This window comes from Apus apus, chromosome 2 (assembly GCF_020740795.1).
Source record: "Apus apus isolate bApuApu2 chromosome 2, bApuApu2.pri.cur, whole genome shotgun sequence".
Classification (NCBI taxonomy): Eukaryota; Metazoa; Chordata; class Aves; order Apodiformes; family Apodidae; genus Apus; species Apus apus.
The window spans coordinates 65,763,396-65,789,431 of NC_067283.1; the positions used below are offsets into that span (position 1 = coordinate 65,763,396).

Below are 26,036 nucleotides of genomic sequence, written 5' to 3' on the forward strand. Positions count from 1 at the left end.
GAAAATGTTCTCTATTGCACCACAACTTGAAATGGCAGGCTATTTTACTTTCCAAGAAGATTAACAGATACACAATAAAAGTTTATACAGGCTTCTGCATAAAAAACAAAACAAAAAACAAAACAACAACAAACAAACAAAAAACCACACAAAAAAAACCACACAAAAAATCCTTTGTGAACATGGCATTTGCCTACTAATGAAAAGACCCTGAAAGTTACTGATTTGTAAGCAGGTTAAAACTGATCTGCTGGTTGTTGTATTTGAGGACTGTTTTCTCTCTGTTTCTCTGACACACAAAAAAACATGTGCAAATTTAATTTCTGTGAGTGACAAGCAATCAGATCAAACTAGGTGAAGTCTCTCCCTCACAGTTTCTATTCCATTTCCAACATATCACTAGGCTAGCAGGAATACAGATGATTTGGCAGATTTAGTCTAGTATGATTCTACTAAATTCATGCAGTGGGACAGCAACATAAAAGGTGAAGAAGTTTAGATTCTTATCTCTGTCTCCACTAAATTCCTAGAGAATTAACAAGCTTATTAGAAACCAATTCTTAAGCAGCAGTGATCACATGTAGAGGTACTGTGCTTATATATACTTGTGAAGGAAGGATTCTGCAAATCTTGGCATTTTGCACACTTCAGAGTTTTAGGTATGAGAGAGAAAAATCAGGAGAGCTGTAATTCATTGACTTCTAAACATAAGCACTGGACTGCTAGTAAGAAGAAAGAAACTATCATTCTCATGATGAAAAGCTCCTACAAAAATTGAAATCTAGTAAGGGTTTTCCTTTGCACAAAACAACACTGTTGCCCAGTTCATTCCTAAACTCTGTTTTCCAGACTGTCATAAACTCAGACCAAATTTCCATTGTTGAATATAAATATTAAATAGTTTTCCCTGCTTCCATGCATTTGGCCTACACATTCTCTGAAGTATTAAAATATTGATGAAACTGCATTTCCTTGGTCCTCTATGTAGTGGCAAAAACAGAAGACCATCTATTTAAAACATACCTGTTGAACTAGATGTGGTCGTGGCTCCAAAGGTAAAGCCTGAATTTGCAGCATTGGTACTGTTGGCTCCTGAACCAAAGAGAAATGAAGTAAGAGCCGTGCCAGTGCTGGAAGATGTAGTTGCTGGTTTGCTTTCTTGAGAGAAGCCAAATGACTGAGATGCTGCAGATTCTGCAGAATTGCCAAAAACAGAGCTGCTCACAGTGTTGCTGGGTTGTCCAAACACAAAGGGAGTGGGAACTGGCTGAGGATTTGAGGAAGAGATGGCACTGCCAAACACACTGCTGCTGTTGGCTGAAGTGGTGGGTACGGCTGTGCTGGAAGAACTTGAGCTCAAGAAGCTGAAGGACGGCTTTGCTGCTCCTTGGTCTGAAAGGAAGAGCAGTACATAAATCACCGCCAAAATGCCAAACAAAGTACAGCGAGTAGACTCCTGTTTAAATCACTGTACAAAGACATCTCAACTACTATCCCAGCTATTGTCATTAAACATAGAATCCAGATTTAATATGCTGATTGCTGCCATCCACAATTAGAGGAATGGAAGAATTGTGAAGAACAAGGACACCACTGCAGTCTAAGCTTCACTGGGTATTGGTTACAAACATTGAGCATTGGCTGCTGTTACCTGAACCAGTATTAACCAGTAGTTCTTAACTCTTCAAACAAAAATATATTTCCGATATTCTTAGAAGAACATCAGTCAGCCTATAACTCTTTTAAAGCTTTGTTCAAAAATATAGCCTTGGGCCTACAGCTTTAAGTCAATCAAGGCTTGCCATCCACCAGCCTCTCTTCCAGCCTAAGTTGTACTTGAGCACCTGCAAGACCTGCTTCCAGGAGTAACAGAGAACAACCCATGATTAAGACCGTGTTACAAAGTACCAAATGCAGTTCTACACACTTAGAGCTGTCTTTTAAAGTCAGCAGTTCTTCAGCTTTCCCTAAGCTGCTGGTCTAACTCTCATTATTAACTTGTGATCTTGTTTGCCCCTTTTCACCTACACCATCAGCAAAAGAAAAACTGGCTTCATCCTGGCTCAAACCAGGGCATTGGGTTACTTCATAATGTAATTTTCTGTATCTTTCAGAAGTCAGAAAATAATTCTATTCTCTAAAACAGCTGCTATGCCATACAGATGGAATTTAACAACCAGAGTTCTTCCATGCCGGGATCACCACTGAAGAACTTTAACCTTTCGCTGCAGACTTTCAACAAATTAAAGGAATACACAACTGTCTGATGCATGTGAAGTGATTTTTAGCAGTAGGAAAAGAGCAGTACACCCTGCAGCACAGCTGCAAGTACATGGGAGTACAATACTCACTCTCTCATTCCATTTTGCTATGAAAAACAAGGCTACTGTGAGGCCTCTATACAGCACCATACTGCAGCTTTTATCACCAGCTGTGCTACCACTGAGACAACACAACTTCTGTGTTCATACAGGCAACAATACAGGTTTCTCAAGGTGTGGTAATTTTTTTGTCTAAATCTAATGTTAAAACTCACTGAAATCTTAAAAGGACTTGTTATGTACTGTCTACACACCAACAACCAGAATTAAAGACAGGCTGTGGGTAATAATTAAGCTTTTTCTAAAGCTCTAATGCATCTATATCCCATAGATTTTGCCCAGGATGGCATCGGAGGTATTATTTGATGGACATGAGCAGACCAGTGAAGACAAAAGATGTTCCACTTACCTGAAGTACTGGTTTGTGCTCCAAATGTGAAAGATGGCTTTGCCTGCTCAGTTTCCTTCTCTGATGGTTTAATGAAACTAAAATTGAACATAGGTTTTGCTGTGCTCTCCTCTTTGGTATGCTCAGCTGTCCCAGCTGAAAAGACAGGTTGTGCCTTTAACTCTTCATTGTCAGCTTTCTTTCCAAATGCTAATGGAGCAGCAGAAGTGAGAGGGTCCTGTTTCTCCTCTATCCTTCCCAAAACAAACTGTGAGGCAGGTACAGACTCTGTACTGCTGAAGGAGAAGCCTCCCTTTGTTGAAAGAGTTTCATCCTTTTTCTCATCTGACTTCTTAAATGCAAGAGCAGGTGATGCTACCTCCTTTTCTGCCACAGTTCCAAAAGTGAAGCCACTGACACCAGTTTTATTCTCATTGGTAGCTATGGAAGAAGTAGAACTCGTGCCAAAACCAAAGCCTCCCAAAACTGGTTCCTCTTTCTTTTCCTGCTGTCCCAGGCTCGCTGTCCCAAACTGAAATGTCGAAGGAGCCTGACTGCTTGCAGATGGAAGTCCAAAGGTAAAACTGTTACTTTTACCTTCCTTTTTACTGTCTTCTGATTTAGAGTCTGAGGAAGAAACTCCAAATTTGAAGTCCCCTGAAGTAGTAGGAAACTTAAATCCTCCAGTCACAGTATTGGAGGATGCAGGTTCAGATGCAATGCCAAACTTGAAGCTCCCTTGTTCTCCAAATTTAAAATTTCCTGTGCTACCTAGTGTATGAGAAGATTCAGAGGAGGACGATGGGACACCAAATGTAAATGATGGCATTGCAGCATTTGTGGACACAGCAGCAGTACCAAAACCTGCAGAAATAAGTAATAATGTGAAGTTTGCAATAGATGCTGTAATACATGTAGGCTTTAGCTACATGGCTGGGATCCTAGTGCTGAACTTCCCAGCGTCTAAACTGTTAAAAAACTCTACATACAGCTTCTGGCAATGATATTCTTCTGGCTTTGAAAAGTGTAATGCTAGCTTCTTTCAAAGATCATGCTTTTAGCCTGAATTCCAAATGAACAACACCTAAGACTTGTAAAGAACAAGTATGTCATTAACACAAGCTTTTCTCTAGAAAGGGTAATCTTTTTTTCTGGGGAAAAGCTGTGGAAACAGGGCCACATTAGCTTACTTAAGCAATATGCCTAGAGGAAAAATAACCAATTTTGGTCATACCTCTAAGGAAAAATAATTGTACTTAAATTTAATAAATAAATAAATAAATAAATTGGACTACATACACCCTTGTTTTTCTCATTAAGTATTACCTTTGAGCTCTGCTTTGGTGCCTGGCTTTGCATTCTCACAGGCTACACATTTTGTAGCTTCTGCTTTGTTTTGGACCAAGCAGACCTCACAATCCCAGCTTCCTTCAGGCTTCTTGAATTTGTCTAAATCCAGAAATCCTCCAGAAGAAGTAGAAAATGCAGAAATACTATTACTGGTCACAGGCACTGAACTCCCTAAGAAATAAGCAAGAATAGTTAATAATCCTGCTTAAATGGTAAAGTAAACATGAACTTCTTAAGAAATTCTTAAATGCTCACTAAACTACAAAGCAGACAAAGGTTAGCAGTAATCAAACTACAAATTAATTTCAGTCCAACTTAACCCAAGAATGTAAACAACAGAAGCAACTCAATTCTTCTTTATAATTTATATATCATTTTAAGGACAAACTGAACCAATGACATTTAAACAGCAAGTGCAGTTCATACAATAGAGCAGCACAGCCTATTTCAGATGTAAATCAGAGATACTGTACTCAACTAAGACTACTAAAAATTTCTGGTTACACAAGTAACCCGTACTTCAGGTTAGCATCACTCAAGTTTAGTGATCACTGTCAAGTGATGCGAGGCTGAGAATTTACCAGATGACCGACCACCAAATCATAAACTGTATGTTCAAAACTACACCATAACAAAAAAAACACAGAAAGGAACTCAAAGCTTCCAACCTCACGATTCTGTGTTCACTACAGAAGCTACACTGTCTTCAAGAGCAGCAGAAACCTCCACAAGGATACCTGAAAAACAATTCTTGCCTTCTGATTTTTCTTCCCTGTAAAGGAAGAGATGTCACTTGATGCTGCACCCCAACAGAAAACTTCAGCCTGCGTAAGTGGGAGGACTGAAGTGGACATCCAGAAGGCACAAAACCATCACGTAATTGTCACGTTCACCTACAGCTTTAAACCACCAAGGGTGGCATTTAAGAGAGACACAGAAGATAATGTCTCAAATTCAAAACAGTAAAGACAGGAATGGCTCTTCTCTTTCACGGCACATCCAGAGAACTTTCATCCTCCTGTTTTACTTGCCTCACTCTTCCCCTTGGACAGCTGTAATATAACTGCAATTCTCTGTACCACGATGGTCATGGCAAACCCCCTCACATTTCCAGAATTCCCCTTTGCAATGGCTAGTCTCAGACAAAAGTGCTAGCTGATCACTCCGAGGCCAAAAGTTCATGAGAATAATCTTCCTCTGAAACGCATTATCTTAGCTGGAGAAATTTCACTCTTACTGTAAAGGACGACTACAAAAGCCTAATCTAGTCACCCCTGGATTCCCACGCCACCCTCCCCCTGGATATGTTTGCAAAGGTATTTTTTGACATAATAGTGTATTAAATTATACAATTATACTAACAGGCACTGAAAATTAACACTAAAATAAAAATTTGTGCTTTAAAACAATACACTCGGCACACTCAAAATCAATTACAAGAACATATAATGAGAAAAAACACAGTGCTGCACTGAAGAACGTGCCCACCCCTCCAAGGTCTGGAAGGACCTTGACCTCCCAGAACAACATTAGGCATACTTGAATATACACTTTTGTTTTAAGATGACTAGTTAAAGACTACACCGTCTTGAAATCTAGCTTCATAGTTCTCAATTCCACACAAATGCTGAGTGGAGAGATTTTTGGCCATATTCTGTAAATATAATTTCTATGGATTTTTTGAAATGGGAAAAAAACAGTAATTTTTAACACTTTCTATGGAGTTCATGTTTTCACAGAATCATCCTGGTTAAGATCACTGAGTCCAACCATAACCTAACGCCACCAACCATCAACCTAACTCTGCCAAGCCCAGTGCTTAAACTGTGGTCCTGAGCACCACATCTACACATCTTTTGAACATTTTCAGGGATGGTGATTCACCCACCTCCCTGGATAGCCTATTTCAGTGTTTGATAGCCCTTCCAGTGAAGAAGTTAACTTCCAACCTAAACCTCCCCCAGCGCAACTTAAGACCATTTCCTCTTGTCCTGTTGCTTGTTACTAGAGAGAATAGACCAACAGCCATCTTGCTACACCCTCTTGTTAGGCAGCTGTAGGGAGCGATGAGGTCTCCCCCCTCAGCCTCCATTTCTCCAGACTGAACAACCTCAGTTCCCTCAGCCACTCCTCACAAGACTTTTTCTTCAGACCCTTCACCAGCTTTGTTGCCCAATGAAAATTACTAAATTTGTTTTAAGTTAATTAAGGCATCCAGTTTAGTCATCTTTCCTCACCAGCTGCAAAGCAGGTTATATTTGCTTCAATTCAGTTATGCACTAATACAGTTCAGAATCAGTTCAGTTCATGTGATAGGCCAGAATCTGTGCTGACATCACCAGTGCCTGTAACCATTCCTGCAGACAGACACTAATACAGCCTGTCTGGAACACTGCCATGGCTGCTGAAAATAATTTTTATATTCAACATATTTGATTCTGTAAAGAATGCACAGAGTTGGTGATTGAAACAGCAGAAAAGAGAAGAACATACCTGGTTTCTCGGACTGACAAGCTATACATTTGCTGTCTTCTGCCTTATTTGACACAAGGCACACTGCACAGTCCCAGGAGCCTTTTGGCTTCTTAAATTTGTCTCCAAACCCCAGAGGGGCTGTTGTGTCAGTGCTGCTGGAGGAGGATGTCACTGTCACTGAGTTGTCTGTCACCACTGGCAATGTCAGAGCAGGCATTACTCCTGTTCCAGGCTTTGGTGTCTCACATGCTATACATTTTGTCGCTTCAGGTTTGTTCTGGACCAGACAGGTATCACAATCCCAGGTGTTGGGTGCTGTTTTAAATTTGTCTTCAAAGGCAAATGCCCCTGCTGTAGGGACTGCTGCCTTAGAGGTGACACATGGACTTGAGCTTATTGTCTGTTTTGTACTCTCAACTGTTGACACTTTAGCAGCTTGACATGTTACGCACTTTCCATCTGTAGTTTTGTTTTGCAGACACGGGTCGTATGTGTCAGACTGCCAAAATGAGGATGCTTGTTTAGATGTGTCTTTACCTGCAGAAAAACTACTTATTGCAGGCCTTGTATAGACCACTGTGCTTGTAACAGGCTGTGCAGAGGAAGAGGAAAGTGTTTTCACAGACGTAAAGCCTAGAAAAAAAATAAACAGGAAGAGATTCTTACTGATAAAGTAATACCCTCACTGCATGTAAGTTACTTAGAATACTAGATGGTTATAAATAAAACCAAGTGTCAATGGTTATAAATATACACTCCAACTAACTGCAAGAGGAAGTCCCTGGAAATCTTACCTAAAGGGATGAAATTTCATACGCTGCGCCGGGACACAACAGAACATTTATTTAAGACTTGATTTAACTCTTCATTTCCAAGAAAGTTTTAAATACAAATCTTTACTGGTAGATGTAAGTGGGAACAGTTCTGAAAGCCGACTGCTGATCATGGACTATAGGCAATCCCATTTCATTTCAAGACATCATGCCCACTCTAATCAATTTTCCAAAGCTATTTCTGCCACAGCAGATGACTCACATTTACTTTAGTAGCTGTACAGGAGTTGATCCTTTGAGCAGGAATGCATATGGTATCCCCCACAGATAAATAGCATTAAGTAATAAAAATGAAGGCAACAGAACAATCACTATCTATAATCCTTATACAAAATGCACTGGACACAGGCTAACTCCTTATTTAAATGTGCCAACTGTAACTGAAAACAAGAACCACCAATATGGAAACACTGAAGAAAATGCTGCAGCAGAGCATCTTAAGTAGCAGTACAAATTATTTGTAGGGCTAAAACAAAGAGGGGGTTTAAATTTTTTTTTGTTTTGTTCCGTTGGTTGGTTTGAGGTTGTTTTTTTTATTTCAGAAGTGGAATCTTCGAAGGGAGTAGATTTAGGACCCACTTCTCTTAAACTGGCAAAGAAAATGAATGTTATTTCACTCACAGATCTTTCCTTACAAAAACGCACAATGTCTTTTCTCTTAGCTATGTCTGGTATGAAAAGGTGGTGTCTACATAGGTAGTACATAGGTTTGTCACTTTATTTAAAAAGTCCTGATAACGCTGAGGGCTTATGGGAAAAGACCAAATTCAGCAGTTGTTTTTCTTAAAACAAAAAACATCTACACACACTATTAAACAGTTGAAAACAATTGCAATTGCTTAAAAACAAAAATAAGAAAAGGTTTTTTAAAGTGAAACAGCCCACTTCTACTTAAAACTTATACTGGAATCCACAGTAACTGTCAGCACTTAAGGCCAAAACTTTGGCCACTTTTGAAATATCCTTAGGAACGAAACTGTCCTTACTATTCTTAATTTCCAGAGTTGGTAAAGGTGAGAGAAGAATGTTTGTAAAGCATTTTGCAAACATTACTTTTCTAATTACATAAATTTTATTTATTTAAAATGCAAAGCTGATGATGACAGTTTCTCTCTTTATACTTCATTTACAATTACATCCTGACACATGTAAGAGAAGCAATGCATTTGACATGTGACTTGACATGTGATTTCAAGTTCGAGTATTCCTTTCAGCAATAAAAGCCACTCAGAATAGAAGGGAAGACCCACTCACAGATACAGCATTAAACATGATGCACTCCTATGTTTGTATTTATAGCTAATATTGATTGACTGTGACAAAGAATCATAAACACATCACAGAATCACAGAATCTTAGGGGTTGGAAGGGACCTCGAAAGATCATCTAGTCCAACCCCCCTGCTAGAGCAGGATCACCTAGAGCACATCACACAGGAACATGTCCAGGTAGGTTTTGAATGTCTCCAGTGAAGGAGACTCCACAACCTCTCTGGGCAGCCTGCTCCAGTGCTCTGTCACCCTCACAGTGAAAAAGGTTTTCCTCATGTTTACATTGAATGTCCTATGCTCCAGCTTGCACTACTGCCCCTTGTCCTGTCATTGGACATCACTGAGAAGAGCCTGACTCCATCCTCCTGACACTCACCCTTTACATATTTGCAAACATTAATGAGGTTGCCCTTCAGTCTCCTCCAAGCTAAAAAGATCCAGCTCCCTCAGCCTTTCATCTCAAGGGAGATGTTCCACTCCATTAATCATTTTTGTGGCTCTGCATAGGACTCTTTCAAGCAGCTCCCTGCCCTTAGAATCAGAGAACTATTCAGGTTGGAAAAGACCTTTGGGATCACTGAGTCCAACCATCATCCCTACTCTACAAAGTTCTCCCCTAAACCATATCCACCAACACCACATCCAAACCACCCTTCAACACATCCAGGGATGGTGACTCAACCACCTCCCTGGGCAGCCTATTCCAGGGTCTGACCACTCCTTCCGTGAAATTTTTTCTTCCTAATGTCCAGTTTCAACCTCCCCTGCTGCAGCTTGAAGCCATTCCCTCTTTTTCTGTCACTAATTACCTGTGAGAAGAGACCAGCACCAACCTCTCTACAATGACCTTTCAGGTAGTTGTAGAGACTCGTGAGGTCTCCCCTCAGCCTCCTCTTCCCCATACTAAACATCCCCAGCTCCTTCAAGCATTCTTCAAGTGGGGTTTATGTTGCTGTTGTGGTGGGTTTTTAAAAAAAATAAAATAAAAACCAATGCAGTTATATGCTAGCATATCTTTTGCAATATCATTTTAAAAGAAGTTCATTCTCTCACCAGGGCTTTTTAGGATGTCTAACACACTTCCTTCCTTTAAGACCTTTGCAGGTTTGGCAGGTCCATCATACTCTTCTTTTTCTTCCTTCTTATTGCTGGTACTGTTTACAGTGGTGGTATCTTTAAAAACAGAAAAAAAACCCAACAAACTCTTTCACAAAGAAATCCATTTAAAATACATTCACACTTGCTAGAAACAAGAATTTTAAACTGTCATGCTCCTTACACAAGAATCTTCAAAATTCTGCATTGTTTGTAATTACATTTTGGTTCAAAGCAGATGTGTCACTGAAAACACACTTTGCCTGGAATTTCTAATATGCTCAGAAGGGATAGATTAATGTACTATATATATATATATATATATATATATATATATATATATATATATAGAGAGAGAGAGAGAGAGAGAGAGAGAGAGATACAGTATACTTAGTATACAAAAAAGAAAATCAGCCCTTCAGATCTGAAATGCTAAAAACTGTTACCTAGATTAAGTAAGGATGTCACTGGTGTGTCACTGGATCCAGAAAGCTCTGCTGATTTTACAACAGGAACACTAAATGTAAACCCAATCTGCTATGAAAAAAAGAGAGAGATTTTTCAGATTCTGAAATGAAAGAAACTTTAATCAAATTTTACACAACTAATAAAAAACTGAAATCCAGTCTGCAAACTTTTGGTATACAATGCTGGATGACAAAAGTGTAAGCCAGAAACGTATATATTTGTTTTCCCCATTATTAGGGCCAATTCTGCTTTATTCTGCAATTTTCTACTAAAGGCTTGAGAAAAGGTTGAGCTTTATTCTATTTTACTTACAGACAATGGAGGTAGCACTTCTGCCTCAGTAGATTTCACAATTGGAGATGAAAACCTGAACACGGGACTGCCAGGATTACTTGCTGATTGTACCTGTATTTTCAAAAGAATTAAGGTTTCTATCTAAAAGAAAAACATCCCAGTGAAACAACAGCAGCTACCTGAATTCATTGTCTAACTGACATTCTGCAGCGAAGTTGGGAAATCTGATGTTTGGTATTTATTTCTAACACACACGTAAGAGTTAAAAGAAAACGAAACTTGCAAGTGAGGATATAGTACAGCATCATCAAAACCAAACCTCATACACCAAGGAAAAAAGCCAAGATGCTACTCATCTATCTATTTTTATATTTATATATATGTAACATATATAAAAACATATATTCATATATATAAATATGTAATATAAAAATGTAAATAAATTTCTATATAAATATATATTCTTTGTATACATTATATATATTATACATAATATTAAATTTATGGAAAAATAGACCAAGCAGCTTAAGAACCTTAAACTCACTCAGCTCAGCTGTTGGAACTTCAGCAAATACCACAATGTGTAAAAGCAGTTATCTGCTTCAAAACATACAAAAGTATTTCAAGTACTCTGGAATAATGAACATATCTCTTACTGCAATAATATTCCCACTTTTGCATCCTAGGTTCATTCTCTACTGTAGGCTTCTACGATCATTAATGCTACCTCTAATTTAATAACCTAACTTGACACTAATTTCTGACAAAACTTCCATAGCATTTGAAGCAGTTACACAATTATGTTAACCAGAAGTCTGCAAAGCGTAAGATGGAGAAAGGCTGTATCAAAACTCTATGCCTCCCTTCACTTCCCAATTGGAATATAACCTGATTTATTCAGCAGGATATAAACTAATGTTGGTTAGTTTCGTGAGCACTGTGGAAGAAGCTAACATGCAACAAAGCAGATGTATGCTCATCCTAAAAAAAGTATTCACAATATACAAAAAAGATTTACCTTGTTCATCACTGCTATTGAAACAGTGCTTGGTGGTGGTGAGACAGGACTACTGGCAAGAAAACTGAAGTTGAATGAAGGCAGCGATGTAGTACTGATGGGTAGGGGTACTTTTGGTAGTACTGGTTCCTCCACTTCCTAGGTGTAAATGTTAACTGTTGTAATTTTTAATTGCTCCCTTTATTTAAAAAATTTAAATTTTAGTTTCTCTTTTACAAGACATACTACCTTCCTACCCTGTCCCATCCTTAATATCTTAAAGTTAATTAGAAAAGAGAGATCTACAGATTAATACACAGCAAGTTTTCAAAAGGAATCCTAACCTCCTCGCCTCAGTCTGCCAGGTCATTTCAATTTCTGGCAGGCCTATTTCCTTGTCATACAGTATTCACCACCTGCCTAGTAAGAATACTGAGTTACCTCTAAATTGTTACCTGCGCAGAGCAGAGGGGTAGAGATAAGATTTGTTTTTTTCTCTATTTTAGTTTTTAAAGATCTAGATAAACATAAACCTTTCTAATCCTATCTAATTATCTTCTCATCCCTTCAATTAAGAGTACACCCTCAATACAAACAGGAAAGTATTTCTCTCACAAAATATGGAAGGACAGCTGTGAAAGTTTCTGAGGTATGCAGGTTCCTTAGAGAACCAAAAATCCCAAAGCTAAGCACAAAATGCCAAAAAAAGAAGTCTGACTAGCAGCATGGAAGATCATACTCTGGTACATCTAGTCTACATCATGTATTGGAACGCAAATTTAAAACTCAAACCAGTGTATCTTAAAAGCTTCTGGTCCTACTGTTGCCCTTTCAGCTATTTCATTACCAATATTAGATTAGTTTGGGTAGTAGTGGGAATAGCCAATCTAATAACAATTTGCAAAATAGTACCAAGATTTACCCAGAAGTGACTAAGTGGAGATATAAGTTGCTACTACAAAAATGCAATGTATCCTACAGCTTACATCTATTCCACAATTTTGAGCTGAAGAGTCTATTTCATCTGAATATTCAGATCATTTGTATTATAAGGACATTTGCCAGTGTTTACTATTTCTTGATTTTACATCAGCCAGAAGACAGATGTAAAATTTTTATATTTAAGATCCAGTGGTAGGCAGCTTACATAACATTCAGAGAGACAATCTTCAGGATAGTCAGGACCATAGTCTTATTAAACGGACCTTTCCCATTAAAACAAGAAAAAAACCTTCTCAAAATGAGTTTAATTAAGTGCCAAAAATTGTGAATAACAATTAGCAGACATGAAGAACACTGTCTTCTGCTTCAGAGTCTTGGTATGTATCTTTCTACATGACTTAAATGTGAAACAAATTAAATAAAGTTTGTTTACTTGACACTTGTTTCTAACATAAGTCCTTTATAAAAACTCTACAAACCACTGCCAAAATATGTCCATTCAATTGCTAATGAGAAATTTTATCATATATAGCATCTCCAAGATAATAGACTGAAGATTTCAAATATATAAAACAGAAGTTGAGGAACTTAAGCAGATATCTAAGTTGGAGACTGCCTGGAAACCCACAGCAAAAAAACCAAAACAAACACAAAACTGAAGTGACATTGTTATAGATTACTATGAGACAATAAAAATGGCATACTTAACTAATGACTTCAGTAATTTTTGTGGGAAAAATTAATGTAAGAGTCCCTTACCTGTTGTTCTTGTCCAGGTTTTGAGATATAGTGTACTCCTCTTTCCCTTCTCATCTTGCCACCACCACCACCCACGCCGACTCCAGAAGACAGACCGTTGGATGCAGGACTACTGAATTTAGGGTAGGTCAAATTGCTAGCACAGAATAACAATACATAGGTTGAGGAAGGAAAAAAAAAAAGAGATAAAAGGAAAAAAAAAATTAATTAAAACCAACTTTTCAACTAATTGTTTCAAGCTATTTATAGCCACTATTAGTCCTAGAACTGACACCTTCTTATTGGAATTGGAAAAAAACTGTTCCACAAGTTGCTAAATATCCGATGTTCTAAACAGCAAAAGCTGCATTAATAAGAGCAGCAAAGAGAAGGACATACACAAGAAACAGTCACAACATCAATAAAGGCAAGATGACTAAGTCAGAAGACCCAAAATAGAAGAACTGATTTAGACTGTTATTTTCTAATGTTTCCTTTTAATAGCCCAGACAGTGGAAATTCCAACTGATTCTGTTATGCACATGTATCTTTGCTGGGATATAAAAGAACAACTAAAAATATATATGTAGGGAAACAGCGTGTGTGTGCGCATGCACTACTACCAGGAGCTCTTAAGGAACAGAGAGGCTTAGACTTGTGTGGCAAGATATAACAGCAAAAACACTTCAGAAGCAGCTCTGGCTTTCCTGGGGCCAACAGCAGAAGCAGCAGAGGTGTCTGTGTGTGCCAACATTCCAGAAGTCTTTTCAGACATGAATACAGATCCCTTTTGTAAAGCACACAAAGGCACTTCTCTGGTCATTACAGAAGCCTAGATTCAAATCAGAAAGATTTCCTAATCCAAGTGGGAAGTGAAAAGAAAAACACACAACAAAAAAAGCTCAAAACAAACAAATAAACAAACCCCACCACCACACCCCAAACCAGAAGCCAACTAGGGAATAACAATAAAAGCCTGTATGGCATCAAAATGAAGCATCCTTGGGGAAAATTACCATATCAAAGCTTATTCCAGTCAGTCAGTCATTACAAATGTACATTTGATCACAGGGAAGACATCAGGTCAAGTTTCCAGAAGACTGAATAAGAGAATTGGTCTAAACTTGTCAGATACTTGCAAACAGTCTGCTTAGCACCTTAACTGCTGAGAGGAAGCCAGATCCTTAAGGCCATATGCACTAACATTTCTTTAATCCAAACTGTCAATCAACTCAAATTCTGAAAAAAAATCTTATGTCAAAATAATAGAGCTTTATTCAGAAAATTACAGACTGCCTGCAATAGCCCAAATTCCCCTTTTCTGTTAACACTCCCAGCTTCTAAGGGCCAAAGACAATTTTCTGTCTTCGAGCAGGTCAGTCTAATCTACAATTCTGACCCAGGTTTAAAAATTAAATAGCCTTTGGTAGACTGAGCAGAGATGTATCAAAGTACTGCAGGTTAACTGCAGTAAGAGACCCTGGCCAGCTGCCCCTTATCAGTGTTTTTTCCTGCTCCAGAACATTGCAGTAAAACTTGTGAACCAAATACAAATCAGTTCTCTGGATCTCTCTTCTGCATGGAGAAGAAGGGAGTTCTACTAAAGAAAATTTAAAACACTTCGAAATCCCACAATTAAAACCTAACACCTGTTTGCACCTATACCAAAACCTTAGAGCCAATCTCTTATACCCCCAAAAAAGTGGTTGCTATGAAGTCAAACTATTTAGATACCAAAAGGAAGAGCTGTCTTTGGGATTTTTTTGCAAGCCAGAGAATGTCCCAAGGCAACATAACAAATGCTTGGAAGATGAACACAGAGACAACAAAACCCAATTCCCTGCTGTTGTTCTTTGAAAAGGATAGATTCTCGAAAGAAGTTATTATTTGAATGCAAAGCATCTTAATTCAAGAATTACCCAAAAGACTAGTTGTACAGAAGTGAAAGCCATCAATATTATCTGGAGGTGAAGTCATTCTACCTAAAACAACTAAGTAGTGTAACGCAAGACAATCTCCTCAAGAAAAGATAGAATTTCTAACTCTCCTGGAATCTTGTGTTTTAGAGACAAGTTTGCATTTGGCCTCAGTTGATTCTAAAGGGCTCCTGTTTTTCACGTAAACTCACAGAGCAGACAAGTGACTTCTCCATTAAAGAAGTTCGTAACCTCACCTTGTATTTTTTTAGAAAGAATAATTCCTTTAGACAAATCTTTCAGACTCCAAGAAATTGAATAAAGAGCTGAAACCAACAGAGCTGCCCCCCAATGAACATAAATATGCACAAATGGTTCAACACTCTCGTAATACAGTTTTTTCACTGTATTTTCCATTCCCTTTACTGCCCTTCCAAAAGAAGAAAGACCTGCACAGTGTAATGATAAAACAGAGATTTCTTCTTTCAAGTGTTTCAAATTAATAGATTTGTCATACCTTTCAGATGGTTTTACTCGCTGTTCTGCATGAAAACTCTTCTCTTTCAAGCCCTGCAATTAAAAGTTTTATATATTTCAGTCTTCATCTGAACGTATTTATTTACTACACACAAAGAAAAGACAAACAACCACTCATGTTCTGTGTTGGGTTTTTTTATTTATACCACTAAATACATACCTATCTACTTAACCTTTTTCCTAATTACTATGACTATCCACTTTGATCTTCAGCCTAAAAAGCTCACAGATTTTAACACTTGGTCATTTTTACATTCAGATTGACAATAGAACCCTGAGAGTTGTTGGTTTGTTTTTTTTTTTGTGGAAGATACGCCAATCTTGTTTTAAGGAAATTTTATCAACAACTGCATCTACAACGAAGTGATCAGTATGGGTATGTGCCAGAAATCTCACTGAGAGCCCACAGCTCACCTTAAGAGCTTATTATAGGCAACATCAATATGTTTCTGCACTGACAGCTTTGGGTACAGGAGCACACAAAAATGTTGGTTCTGTATTTTAATTTTCTTTCACTGAGAACAGTCTGACCCAACAGCATATCATCATGTTCTGAAAATAACACCAGCCACTCACTGTCTCAAAATTAAGTCCATCAAATCTCAAAGTACCTCTTTCACAACGGTTCCCACCATCTAAATAAAGCTCAAACCTACTAATGGTACTCTTTGCCAAGAAAGAGCCTGTTAGTAGAGTAATTGGTAAGAGACATTCCAAGCTTGTAAAAAGCAGTCAGGTAAGGACCATAAAATGTACTTACTTTGTGCTTCGTATCTACCCTCTGGTGAATTTTGCTGGAATCTGGAGCTGGAGACAGAGATGGTTTAAAGTACTGGGTCCGACCCATTGACAGAGAGATTGACTTTGGTGTCACAAGTTTCTGGACAGGTGGATGCTGTGATTCCATCTTTGAGAGGGAAACAGCAATCAGTTAATCTTTGCACTCACCCAAATTACCACAGTGTTTACTGCTGAAAAAAGTTACACAACTATAAACCTCCCACCAGTCTCAGCATCAAGTATTTTAAAGTCTTGAAAGCACTTAGCTTGCAGAGGAAAACCACCACAAAACCAGTTATGAAATCAAAAAAGCTACAGAAGCAGCCAAAGTCTGACTGAATACCTTTAAAAAAATGAATAGTTAGCTTCATAGACAAAATACTACGTTACTATAATCAAAACAACTCATGTTACTATAATATGCTCCCATCTTTTCCTCTCCTCTGCCCCCACTGTAAGAATTTTTTACTGTCTTTATCCATTAATTTAACATTCAAAGTGTTCAGCAGCTAATTATACAGGCTTTTTTTTCCCTACATTTTCCTCCTTCAAAGTTACACTCTAAAAAAAAAAAAGTTGTAAAATGTTTTTAAAATAGTCTCATTGATTAAAATATATTCCCATATTTGAAATTTGCAATAGATGCACTTAAAAGTACTGGTTTTGGCTTCCCTTGTCAAAGCATTTTCAAAGACAAGAACTAATTTTTAACAGAAAGCTGTGTACATTTTGCAAAACTGACTTAACTGAAATGTGAAACAAAAAAGACCCCAAAAGGCTACAAGATTTACCAAAGGCTCCATCTGTGAGCTTAAGGATGAGAAGAATCAGACTTAGGATGTGTGCTATTATTTCAATTAGTATCAACAGAAAACTGTGTTTACAAGGCAGCTGTAACTTCACAGTATCTCCCAACTCTTGGTAACAAAATTAATGCTGTACTATCTATAATGTATATCATAAATAATAAAGTTTAAAAATGGTTACACTCATTTTGAAACCTTGAGTAAAACATGATTTAAGTTCACAAACTCCTTCCAAGTGAAGGATGGCCCACTGCTGCTTTTAAATGTAAACAGAACGGGAATTGGAAAAGAGCAGTGGAGTTGGAAGGGACCTACATCATTTAGTTGCCTGATCACTTCAGGGCTGAACAAAGTTTAAGTACTGTATTAAGGGCATTGTTGAAATGCCTCTTCAGCACTGTCAGGCTTGGGCATCGACCACCTCTCTAGGAACCCTGTTGCATTGGGTGACCTCCTTCTCAATAAAGAAATGCTTCCTCATGTCAAATCTGAACCTCTTCTGATGGATGCAGCAAGCCACAGGTCCTGTCAGTGGATCCCACGGAGAAGAGGCCAGCACCTCCCTCTGCACTTTCCCTCCACAGGAAGCTGTGGAGAGCAGTGAGGTGGCCCCTCAGCCTTCTCTCCAAGCTACGCAAACCCAGAGACCTCAGCCACTCCTCACAGGACACGCCTTCCTGTCCCTTCACCAGCTTTGGTGCCCTCCTCTGGATACATTTAAGGACTTTCACATCCTTCTTACATCGTAGGGCCCAGAACTGCACAGAATGCTCCAGGTGAGGCTGCACCAGCAGCAAGTACAGCAGGATAATCCTCTCTCTTGACCAGCTGGTTATGCTGTTTGATGCATCCCAGGACACAGTTTGCTGCCAGGGCACCCAGCTGGCTCACACTGACCCTGCTGCCAACCAGCACCTCCAGATCCCTTCCTGCAGGGCTGCTCTCCAGCCATCCCTCCCCCAGTTTATAACTGTGCCCAGCACAACCCAATCCCAGGTGCAGTAACAGAAAAGTTTGGGTTGACAGGGACCTTTAAAGGTCATCTAGTCCAATCCCCCTGCAGTGGCCAGGTATATCTGCAACTAGATCAGGTTGCTCAAAGCCCTGTCCAACCTGACCTTAAATGTTTCAAGGGATAGGACTTCTACCACCTCTCTGGGCAAACTGGTGGTTCACCACCTCAACGACCTGGATGAGGGTACAGAATGTACCCTCAGCAAGTTTGCTGATGACACCAAGCTGGGAGGAGTGGCTGACACACCAGAAGGCTGTGCTGCCATTCAGTGAGACCTAGACAGGCTGGAGACTTGGGCGGGGAAAAACCTGAAGTTCAACAAGGGCAAGTGTAGAGTTTTGCATTTGGGGAAGAAAAACGCCATGCACCAGTACAGGTTGGGGGCTGACCTGCTGGAGAGCAGTGTAGGAGAAAGGGACCTGGGAGTCCTGGTGGGCAGGAGGATGACCATGAGCCAGCAGTGTGCCCTTGTGGCTAAGAAGGCCAGTGGCATCCTGGGGTGTATTAGAAAGGGGGTGGTTAGTCGGTCAAGAGAGGTTCTCCTCCCCCTCTATTCTGCATTGGTGAGGCCGCATCTGGAGTATTGTGTCCAGTTCTGGGCCCCTCAGTTCAAGAAGGACAGGGAACTGCTGGAAAGAGTCCAGTGCAGAGCCACAAAGATGATGGAGTGGAACATCTCCCTTGTGAGGAAAGGCTGAGGGAGCTGGGTCTCTTTAGTTTGGAGAAAAGGAGACTGAGGGGCGACCTCATCAATGTCTACAAGTACGTAAAGGGTGAGTGTCAAGAAGATGGAGTTAAGCTTTTTTCAGTGATGACCAGTGATAGGACAAGGAGTAATGGATACAAATTGGAGCATTGGAGGTTTAAGGTGAATATCAGAAAAAAATTTTTTACTGTGAGAGTGACAGAGCACTGGAACAGGCTGCCCAGAGAGGTTGTGGAGTCTTCTTCACTGGAGACATTCAAAACCCGCCTGGACACGTTCCTGTGTGATGTGGTCTAGGTGACCCTGCTCTGGCGGGGGGGTTGGACTAGATGATCTTTCAAGGTCCCTTCCAATCCCTAGGATTCTATGACTCTATGATTGTAAAAAATGTCTTACTTGCATCTAGTCTAAATCTACCTTCTTTTAGTTTAAAACCATTACACCTTGTCCTATCACGACAGGCCCATCTAAAAAGTCTGTCCTTATCTTTCTTAAAAGTCCCCTGTAAGTACTGAAAGGCCACACTAAAGTGTCCCTTGAGCCTTCTCCTCTCCAATCTGAACAACTCCAACTCCCCCTCAGTGTTTCCTCAAAGGAAAGGTGTTTCAACTTTCTGATAATTTTTGTGGCCCTCCTCTGGATCCACTCCAACAGCTCCATGTCTTTCCTGTGCCAAGAACTCCAGAACTAGACACAGCACTCCAGGTGGGGTCTCACCAGAGCTGAGTAGACAGGTAGAAACACCTCCCTCGACCTGCTGGTCACTCTTTGGTACAGCCTGGGATACAACTGGTTTCCTGGGCTGCAAGCACACGTTGCTGGCTCACGTCCAGCTTTTCACCCACCAATACTCCCAGCACTATGCCAGACCTCTGTAATCCTGGATGCATAGGAGTGAACATTTCTGTTTAATTAGCATGTTTTAGAGTACACTAACGTCTTCATGGTTCAGCCATCCACTATTCACTTTATTCTTTTAAGGCCAACCTTCTCATGACAGCTTCTTTCTAACAGAGCAGGCTGCTTTGTTTCTCCAAAGGATGAACACAAATCCTCTTCCAGTCCAATCCCTTCAACCCACAGTTTGCACCGATACTGGGAGTTGCCCTGATCCGGTACTGGACCTTGCTCTTGGCCTTGCTGAACTCTCCCTGAGGTTCACATGGGCCTACTTCTCAGGCTTGTCCAGGTCCCAGACAAGGTCTGGACGGCATCCCGTCCCTCAGGCATGTCAACCACTCAGCATGGTGTCATCTGCAAACCTGCCAAGGATGCACTAGATCCCACTGTCTATGTCACCAATGAAGATCTGGCAGCTGTTCAATTTCATGCCACTGATGACTGCCCAATTCTTCATTCTATCTAGATCCCTCTGTAAGGCCTCTTGTCCCTTGAGAGTCAACAGCAGCTCCCAGTTCAGTACCATCAGCAAACTTGACAATGGTGCATTCAAATCCTACCTCCAGATCATTGATAAAAATACTGAACAGAACTGGCCCTAAAATTGAGCCCTGAGAAACACCACTAGTGACCAGATGCTGCCTCATTCACTGCAACCCTTTGTGCTCTGCCATTCAGCCAATTCTTCACCAAGCACACCATGTGGAAGGATAGTGGGAGGGACAGGATCAAAAGCCTTACTTAAATTCAGGAAACTAGATTTGCCATCTTTCCTTCATCCACTAGGCAGGTGACCTTGTTGTAGAAACATATCAAATGACTAAGATAGGAAAGTACAATATAAAAACTGAGTCACCCAGTTATATGTTTACTACACTGAGCACTATTCTATCTGGTGCAGATCCCCAAAATAACAAAAAAAAAACAACAACCCACAAACCTGCTAAAGTTTTGCCTGAGTTCTCAAGTGTTCTTTCAACCATTCATCTGCTTTAGCAGGATAACACACAACCCACTCCTTGGCAAACACAATCCTCTCCTCCCCTTCTCATCAAGGGCTACCCTGGCCCTGCCAAACTTTGTGAATCCTAGTGTTATGAACAGACAATTTCTCTACTTTTACCCAGTGACAGCTGCGTGCAGCATTCGCTTTCAGACTGACGTCAGGCCCTACACTGCAAATCTGGTAGATCTCCCTTAATGCCTCACCACAGGTGTAGCCCCACAATTCAATTGAGAATCCGTATCAGCTTTGTTTTCAATTATTTTGATTGTATTTATGGTAAGGAAATTATATGCCCTGCTTCTCAACGTTCTTGTAATTTAGGATATATGTTACAGGAAATCCAAGATGTCTGTAAACTCTTAAGTAACTGTAATATTAATTATACTTCTAATCAAGGGATTAGCATAGAAACTTCTTGAGACATTCTGTCCATTTTCTCATTGAAACAGCAGATGAGAAGTTTGCATGGAAGAAAAAACACACTTTTGTTCATTAAGTTGCCTGATCTTTAAGTGACTTTTGCGGGTTTTACAGTTTAATAAACTCAAAGATACTCCAAATTAAAGTGATTAAAAAACAGTACTAGTTTAAATTTTTTAACAACCATTAAGGAAATAATTATTTATCACAGCATTATCACTAATCCAGTGCTAAATCCAAACAGGAATTCAGGAGCATAAGGTTACAGAAATGACAACATTTAATGATTTTCCTTCTCTTTACTTTGAGCAGTAATAAAAACCCTAAGTGTTATTTTTCTGCTGAAAATGAGCATGGAAACATGCACAAGGTCTGTATGACCCCTCAATCAGTACTTTCCTATTATTACCATTTCTGCAAAAGAAAACTTTACTAAACAGAAAGATTTAACATGCAGGGCAAAATAAAACTACATTGTGTGCTCTAGAGTTGTTCTTGATTAACATCTCAAGACACCACCACATAAAGATAATGTAATTCTTAACTTGAGTAATCTTCACAGTCCTGTTTCTAGTATGGGTAGAAAAGACATTTTTAGCAACTTCACAGTCAAGACCACTAGAATTCACATGGTATTAAGTTGAATTCATGTGTATGCTGTCACTGAGACATGTCTTCTAACAGTTAAAAAGCACAGAAAGGTATCTATCTCAGCTTAAAATGTTACTGGTTCTTACCTGTTTTCGTTTGGATTGGAAGCTAGCAATATTCAGAACACTCCTGTCCACAGGCTAAGGGAGGAATAAAAGCCTAAATATTAGAGAACTGTTTTGTTTTCCCCCCCCCCCCCCAAGAGAGTGTTCCATCCAACAAAAATGTGGGGGTTTTGTGATCAACTTACAGAGGACAGTGGACTAGAAACAGAAGACGGAATCCTTTTAGCATCCTGTTGAGAAAACAGTGCAACCAATTAAACCAGACACTACATAAGGAAGATTTTCATCCTATACTGGCTCATTTACTGTGTCTTTCAAACACATCTAATACAACAGATGAAAATGTGTGTCATTTACCGCCAACGGACTTGACATCTTCTCCAATGACTGCAAGATGCGCCGTGCTGTGGAACTTGTCACACCATAGGATTGCACACTTGCTTGTTTAGCTTTCATTTGTCTTCTCACTGGTGGCTGAAAAAATCAGCATTGCAAGTGTTATGATGCTTGATTTTGAATTAAACATGCGTGTATTTTATGACCGATGGATACAGCGATGACATAGCCAGTACTCTTGTACTGACAGAGAAAAATGCACTAACTGGGCATTAAGGCCATGAAGAATATACTCTACCAACTTTATAGAAGTTCGAGTGGGGCTCCACACAGCTTGCACATGGGATAAAGCAACAAAAGAAATACTTAAATGTAAGAGGTCATGAAAAGGGAGATTTCAGGCCTGTAGGGTGTCTGAAGTAGTAATCAGGAAAACAGAACTGAAACAAAGACTTGTGCTGCAGAAAGTACTTTCAGTAACAAAACAGATCTCAAGACTTTCGTGATGGTGTAAGAGTACCATCTTAAAACCAATACACACAATTATAATCAGGAATTTCTAGTTTTACTTCTCTCGTTTTCTCCCTTGCCTCAAAATTACAGTTGACTGCAGATATCTTTTTACTGCGCTTAAAAGAAGATAAAGATCTGATTTGAACTGTATTAGATCTGAACATATTACACTGAAAAAGTAAACTGTTTTATTTGTACCACATGACTTACTTCAGTGTGACTTTTTTTCAGTTATGTTAAACCCTTCATGTAACCACATCATGGTTACCACGCTGCTATGTGAAGACAGGAAGCAGACCATACAGCACGTAAAAAATATGAGCAAGACTCTGTAACCCACAGCATGCAGCAACAAGTAAGCGAGTCTCTCCTTTAAAAGCCTAGTATTTTGGTTCCTGTTTTAAGCAAGATACCCATTTATTTTGTAAAAAGTAAAAACAGATTACCAAAGAGGGCTCCTAGCTTACAGGAAATCTTGAGTGTTCTGAAATTTGTTTTAATACTAAGACAGAACAAACCACAAGTTCTCGAGGTTTCCTCTATGTCAGGAACTTGTAGGTCCCCTTGTTCCATGGTAGAAACAGACTGCCAGAATAGGTCCAGCAAACTCTTATTTCCAGTTCCTTTAAAAAAAGTTCTTTTTTATTATTTTTTTTCCTCCAAATAAAGGTAATTTTGATTTAAACACATTCCAAACAAACTAGATTTTATTGACTTCCTCTTAGGTTCTGGTTTAGATTCAACTGTAGCTGCTGAGAGTTGTCAGCATTTTTAACTTGCTGGTTCATTTTAGAACATTAGGAACTCTTAGAGGCAAGTAACTTTTTTAAAGAGCTATCTGAATCATAATAAAATAGAAAGCATTTTATTATTGTTTATCTTGAGATGACATTTAGAACTGCATGCCTCCACCTGGGTAACAGAAGAGCAAAGGATAAGTAAAGCTGACCTCTAGATACTTACATAGTGAAAAGGGCAGTTTTATACAATATATATCCACAGCATGAGTGTAGGAATGCTTGCATAAGATCCTTCAAACAAGTATCAGGCAGGTAGCTTTTCGTAGTGTAAACACAAGCTTTCAAGTTATACCATCATTGTTTTTATTTACATGTTGTTCTAACACAAGTGTTCAAGGCCAGGTTGGATGGGGCTCTAAGCAACGTGGTCTAGTGGGAGGTGTCCCTGTCCATGGCAGGGGGGTTTGAACTAGATGATCTTTTAGGTTCTTTCCAATTCAAACCATTCTGTGATGCTATAACAGAGTCACAGACAGACAATGGCAGATAACTGATTTTTTTTAAAGACTCAACAACAAAGGAAAGCCTAACTACAAACAACTAGCCAGAAGATGCTACTGTCATTCTTGTGCAATGTGACACGTATTTCTACATAAACTGTTTAAAAAAGAACAGAAATTTTTCTTTTCTACTCTTTTAGGCTGAGAGAGAAAAGTAGGAACTGCTGCCACATTTTCAACTCCTTGCTCATATCTCTTGATAGTGCTAGCTACCCTTTCTGTATTTCAGTTACACTTCCCCTCACACCAGCACTACTGTTCTCCTACCTGATAAGGAGCAATTCGTGCCTTTGTCTCCCTTGCTGCTGCAGCTGCACCACCATAAGTGGTCTTGCCAGGGTAAAATGGAGAATCCCCAAGCTGGCTTGTCTTAAAGACAGAAGTGTTTCCAAGTGACTACAGAAAAATATTATAATAAGTGGTTATTAAAATGGCTACACATTCAAATTGATTAAAATCAACACTATGCGGTACTTACAGGAGAGGGAGATCCAAAAGCAGATAAATTGAACGCGGGTTTTTTAGAGCTAGCTGCAGGATGCTGTGAGAGGGAATGAGACCTTTCTGCCTCTGAGGACCAGAGCAGTGGTGCTGAAGTAGTTTTTGAAACTGTGATATCTGCAAAAAATTACACATGCTCTAAGTAAATGCCTTGTGTACACAGAGAACTTTAATATTAAGATTACACTAACTCCAGAGTCTTCAATACAGAAAAGTAAGTCATCCAGAATGAGTAAGTCCCTTAACATTCATTTCTCCAGCATCTTCTCATTTCAAACCTTCAGACTTCTTGAAACAGATCCATTTGACATATGCTATGAAAACCAAGTATCAACTCTGAACTTGTAATCTGTTCACAGAACTGCAAATCCGTTACCTTTCAGTAACCTTTCAGTGGCATGCACAACCTAACAGTATGCATCCACTGCTGAGCAATTTTTTTACTTCTTTCATGGTAAAATAAATGGAAACTGCAAAAACAGTGGTGCATTTATCATGATACAAAGCCTTATCCTACATGAGTATGGGGTTGGTAGGCCAGCACAGGTCAGAACTATACCTGTTTTAAACCTAAAAAAATTCCCAAAGGCTGAACTAACAGAGTTAACAATCTATCTTCCATGTATGTTTTATGGAGACACACCAGAAAGCTCTAATAAACTCAAGTTATGTGGATAAACTCTGGCGACATCTACTCTGAATTGTAAAAATACATTCTCCAGAGAACTTCCTGAGCGTGCCTCAATTCCTCTTAATACGGGGGCTAGAATAAGCTGCAGACCTGCTGTTTGCCCTTTCTGTGAAATCACATAGGTCCTCATCTACATCAATAGAATGGTTTTTTGGGGTTGTTTTTTTTCTGTGTGTGTGGTTTTTTTACTTTTAAAAAGCATACATTCCTTACTGAGTACAGCAAAAGACATAGCAGTATTGACAACTGATGCCTTCTACCAAAAAGCAATCAAAAAATTGTTCAGTCAGAACAGTTCCTTTATTGACTTCTGGTGAAAACACTGGAAAACTTGTGTTTCTATTTGTCATCTGTACTTACTCACTTTTGACCAGCTGAAAGTTAGATATTCTGAGTCATTCTTCCTTCTAGACAATCAAGCTAGCTGTCAAGCTACAGTGAGTCATCTTCAGTTCCTATTATACAAGTTCAAGATTTACAGATAACCTAGCTAAAAGTGTGTTTATCAGCGTCGACTCCACGTAACATCAGGGTCCCATACAAGTATTCCAAAGAATGGTTATATTAAAAAGGTGACAGGATTATATACTTCTAAAATACTAAAAATGAAATTTAAGTCTGACATCCAGAGTGACATTCACTTTATTTACTAAGGTGATGAGGAATATTAAAGAATGCAAAGTACTTCATGTCACCAAAAAAAAAAAAAAAAACAAAAACC

At 39.2% G+C, this 26,036-nt stretch overlaps 1 protein-coding gene across 6 annotated transcripts in view; it reads right to left on the bottom strand.

The window, feature by feature from the left end:
- The window catches only part of NUP153 (nucleoporin 153), a 48,789-nt gene that overhangs the window by 4,026 nt on the left and 18,727 nt on the right, over positions 1 to 26,036 (bottom strand). For 2 of the 6 annotated variants that reach the window (XM_051609389.1, XM_051609386.1), the window contains exons 4-19: positions 24,602 to 24,741; positions 24,391 to 24,519; positions 22,332 to 22,448; positions 22,160 to 22,204; positions 21,996 to 22,049; positions 16,386 to 16,532; positions 15,606 to 15,658; positions 13,194 to 13,329; positions 11,514 to 11,651; positions 10,514 to 10,606; positions 10,180 to 10,270; positions 9,692 to 9,811; positions 6,553 to 7,167; positions 4,036 to 4,230; positions 2,731 to 3,573; positions 1,024 to 1,392 (exon numbers count right to left, since the gene is read on the bottom strand). In XM_051609389.1, the coding sequence (XP_051465349.1) occupies positions 1,024 to 1,392; positions 2,731 to 3,573; positions 4,036 to 4,230; positions 6,553 to 7,167; positions 9,692 to 9,811; positions 10,180 to 10,270; positions 10,514 to 10,606; positions 11,514 to 11,651; positions 13,194 to 13,329; positions 15,606 to 15,658; positions 16,386 to 16,532; positions 21,996 to 22,049; positions 22,160 to 22,204; positions 22,332 to 22,448; positions 24,391 to 24,519; positions 24,602 to 24,741 (3,285 nt within the window). The remainder of the gene's footprint in view (positions 1 to 1,023; positions 1,393 to 2,730; positions 3,574 to 4,035; positions 4,231 to 6,552; positions 7,168 to 9,691; positions 9,812 to 10,179; positions 10,271 to 10,513; positions 10,607 to 11,513; positions 11,652 to 13,193; positions 13,330 to 15,605; positions 15,659 to 16,385; positions 16,533 to 21,995; positions 22,050 to 22,159; positions 22,205 to 22,331; positions 22,449 to 24,390; positions 24,520 to 24,601; positions 24,742 to 26,036) is intronic. The other 4 variants (XM_051609388.1, XM_051609390.1, XM_051609392.1 and 1 more) reach the window with 4 other exon arrangements.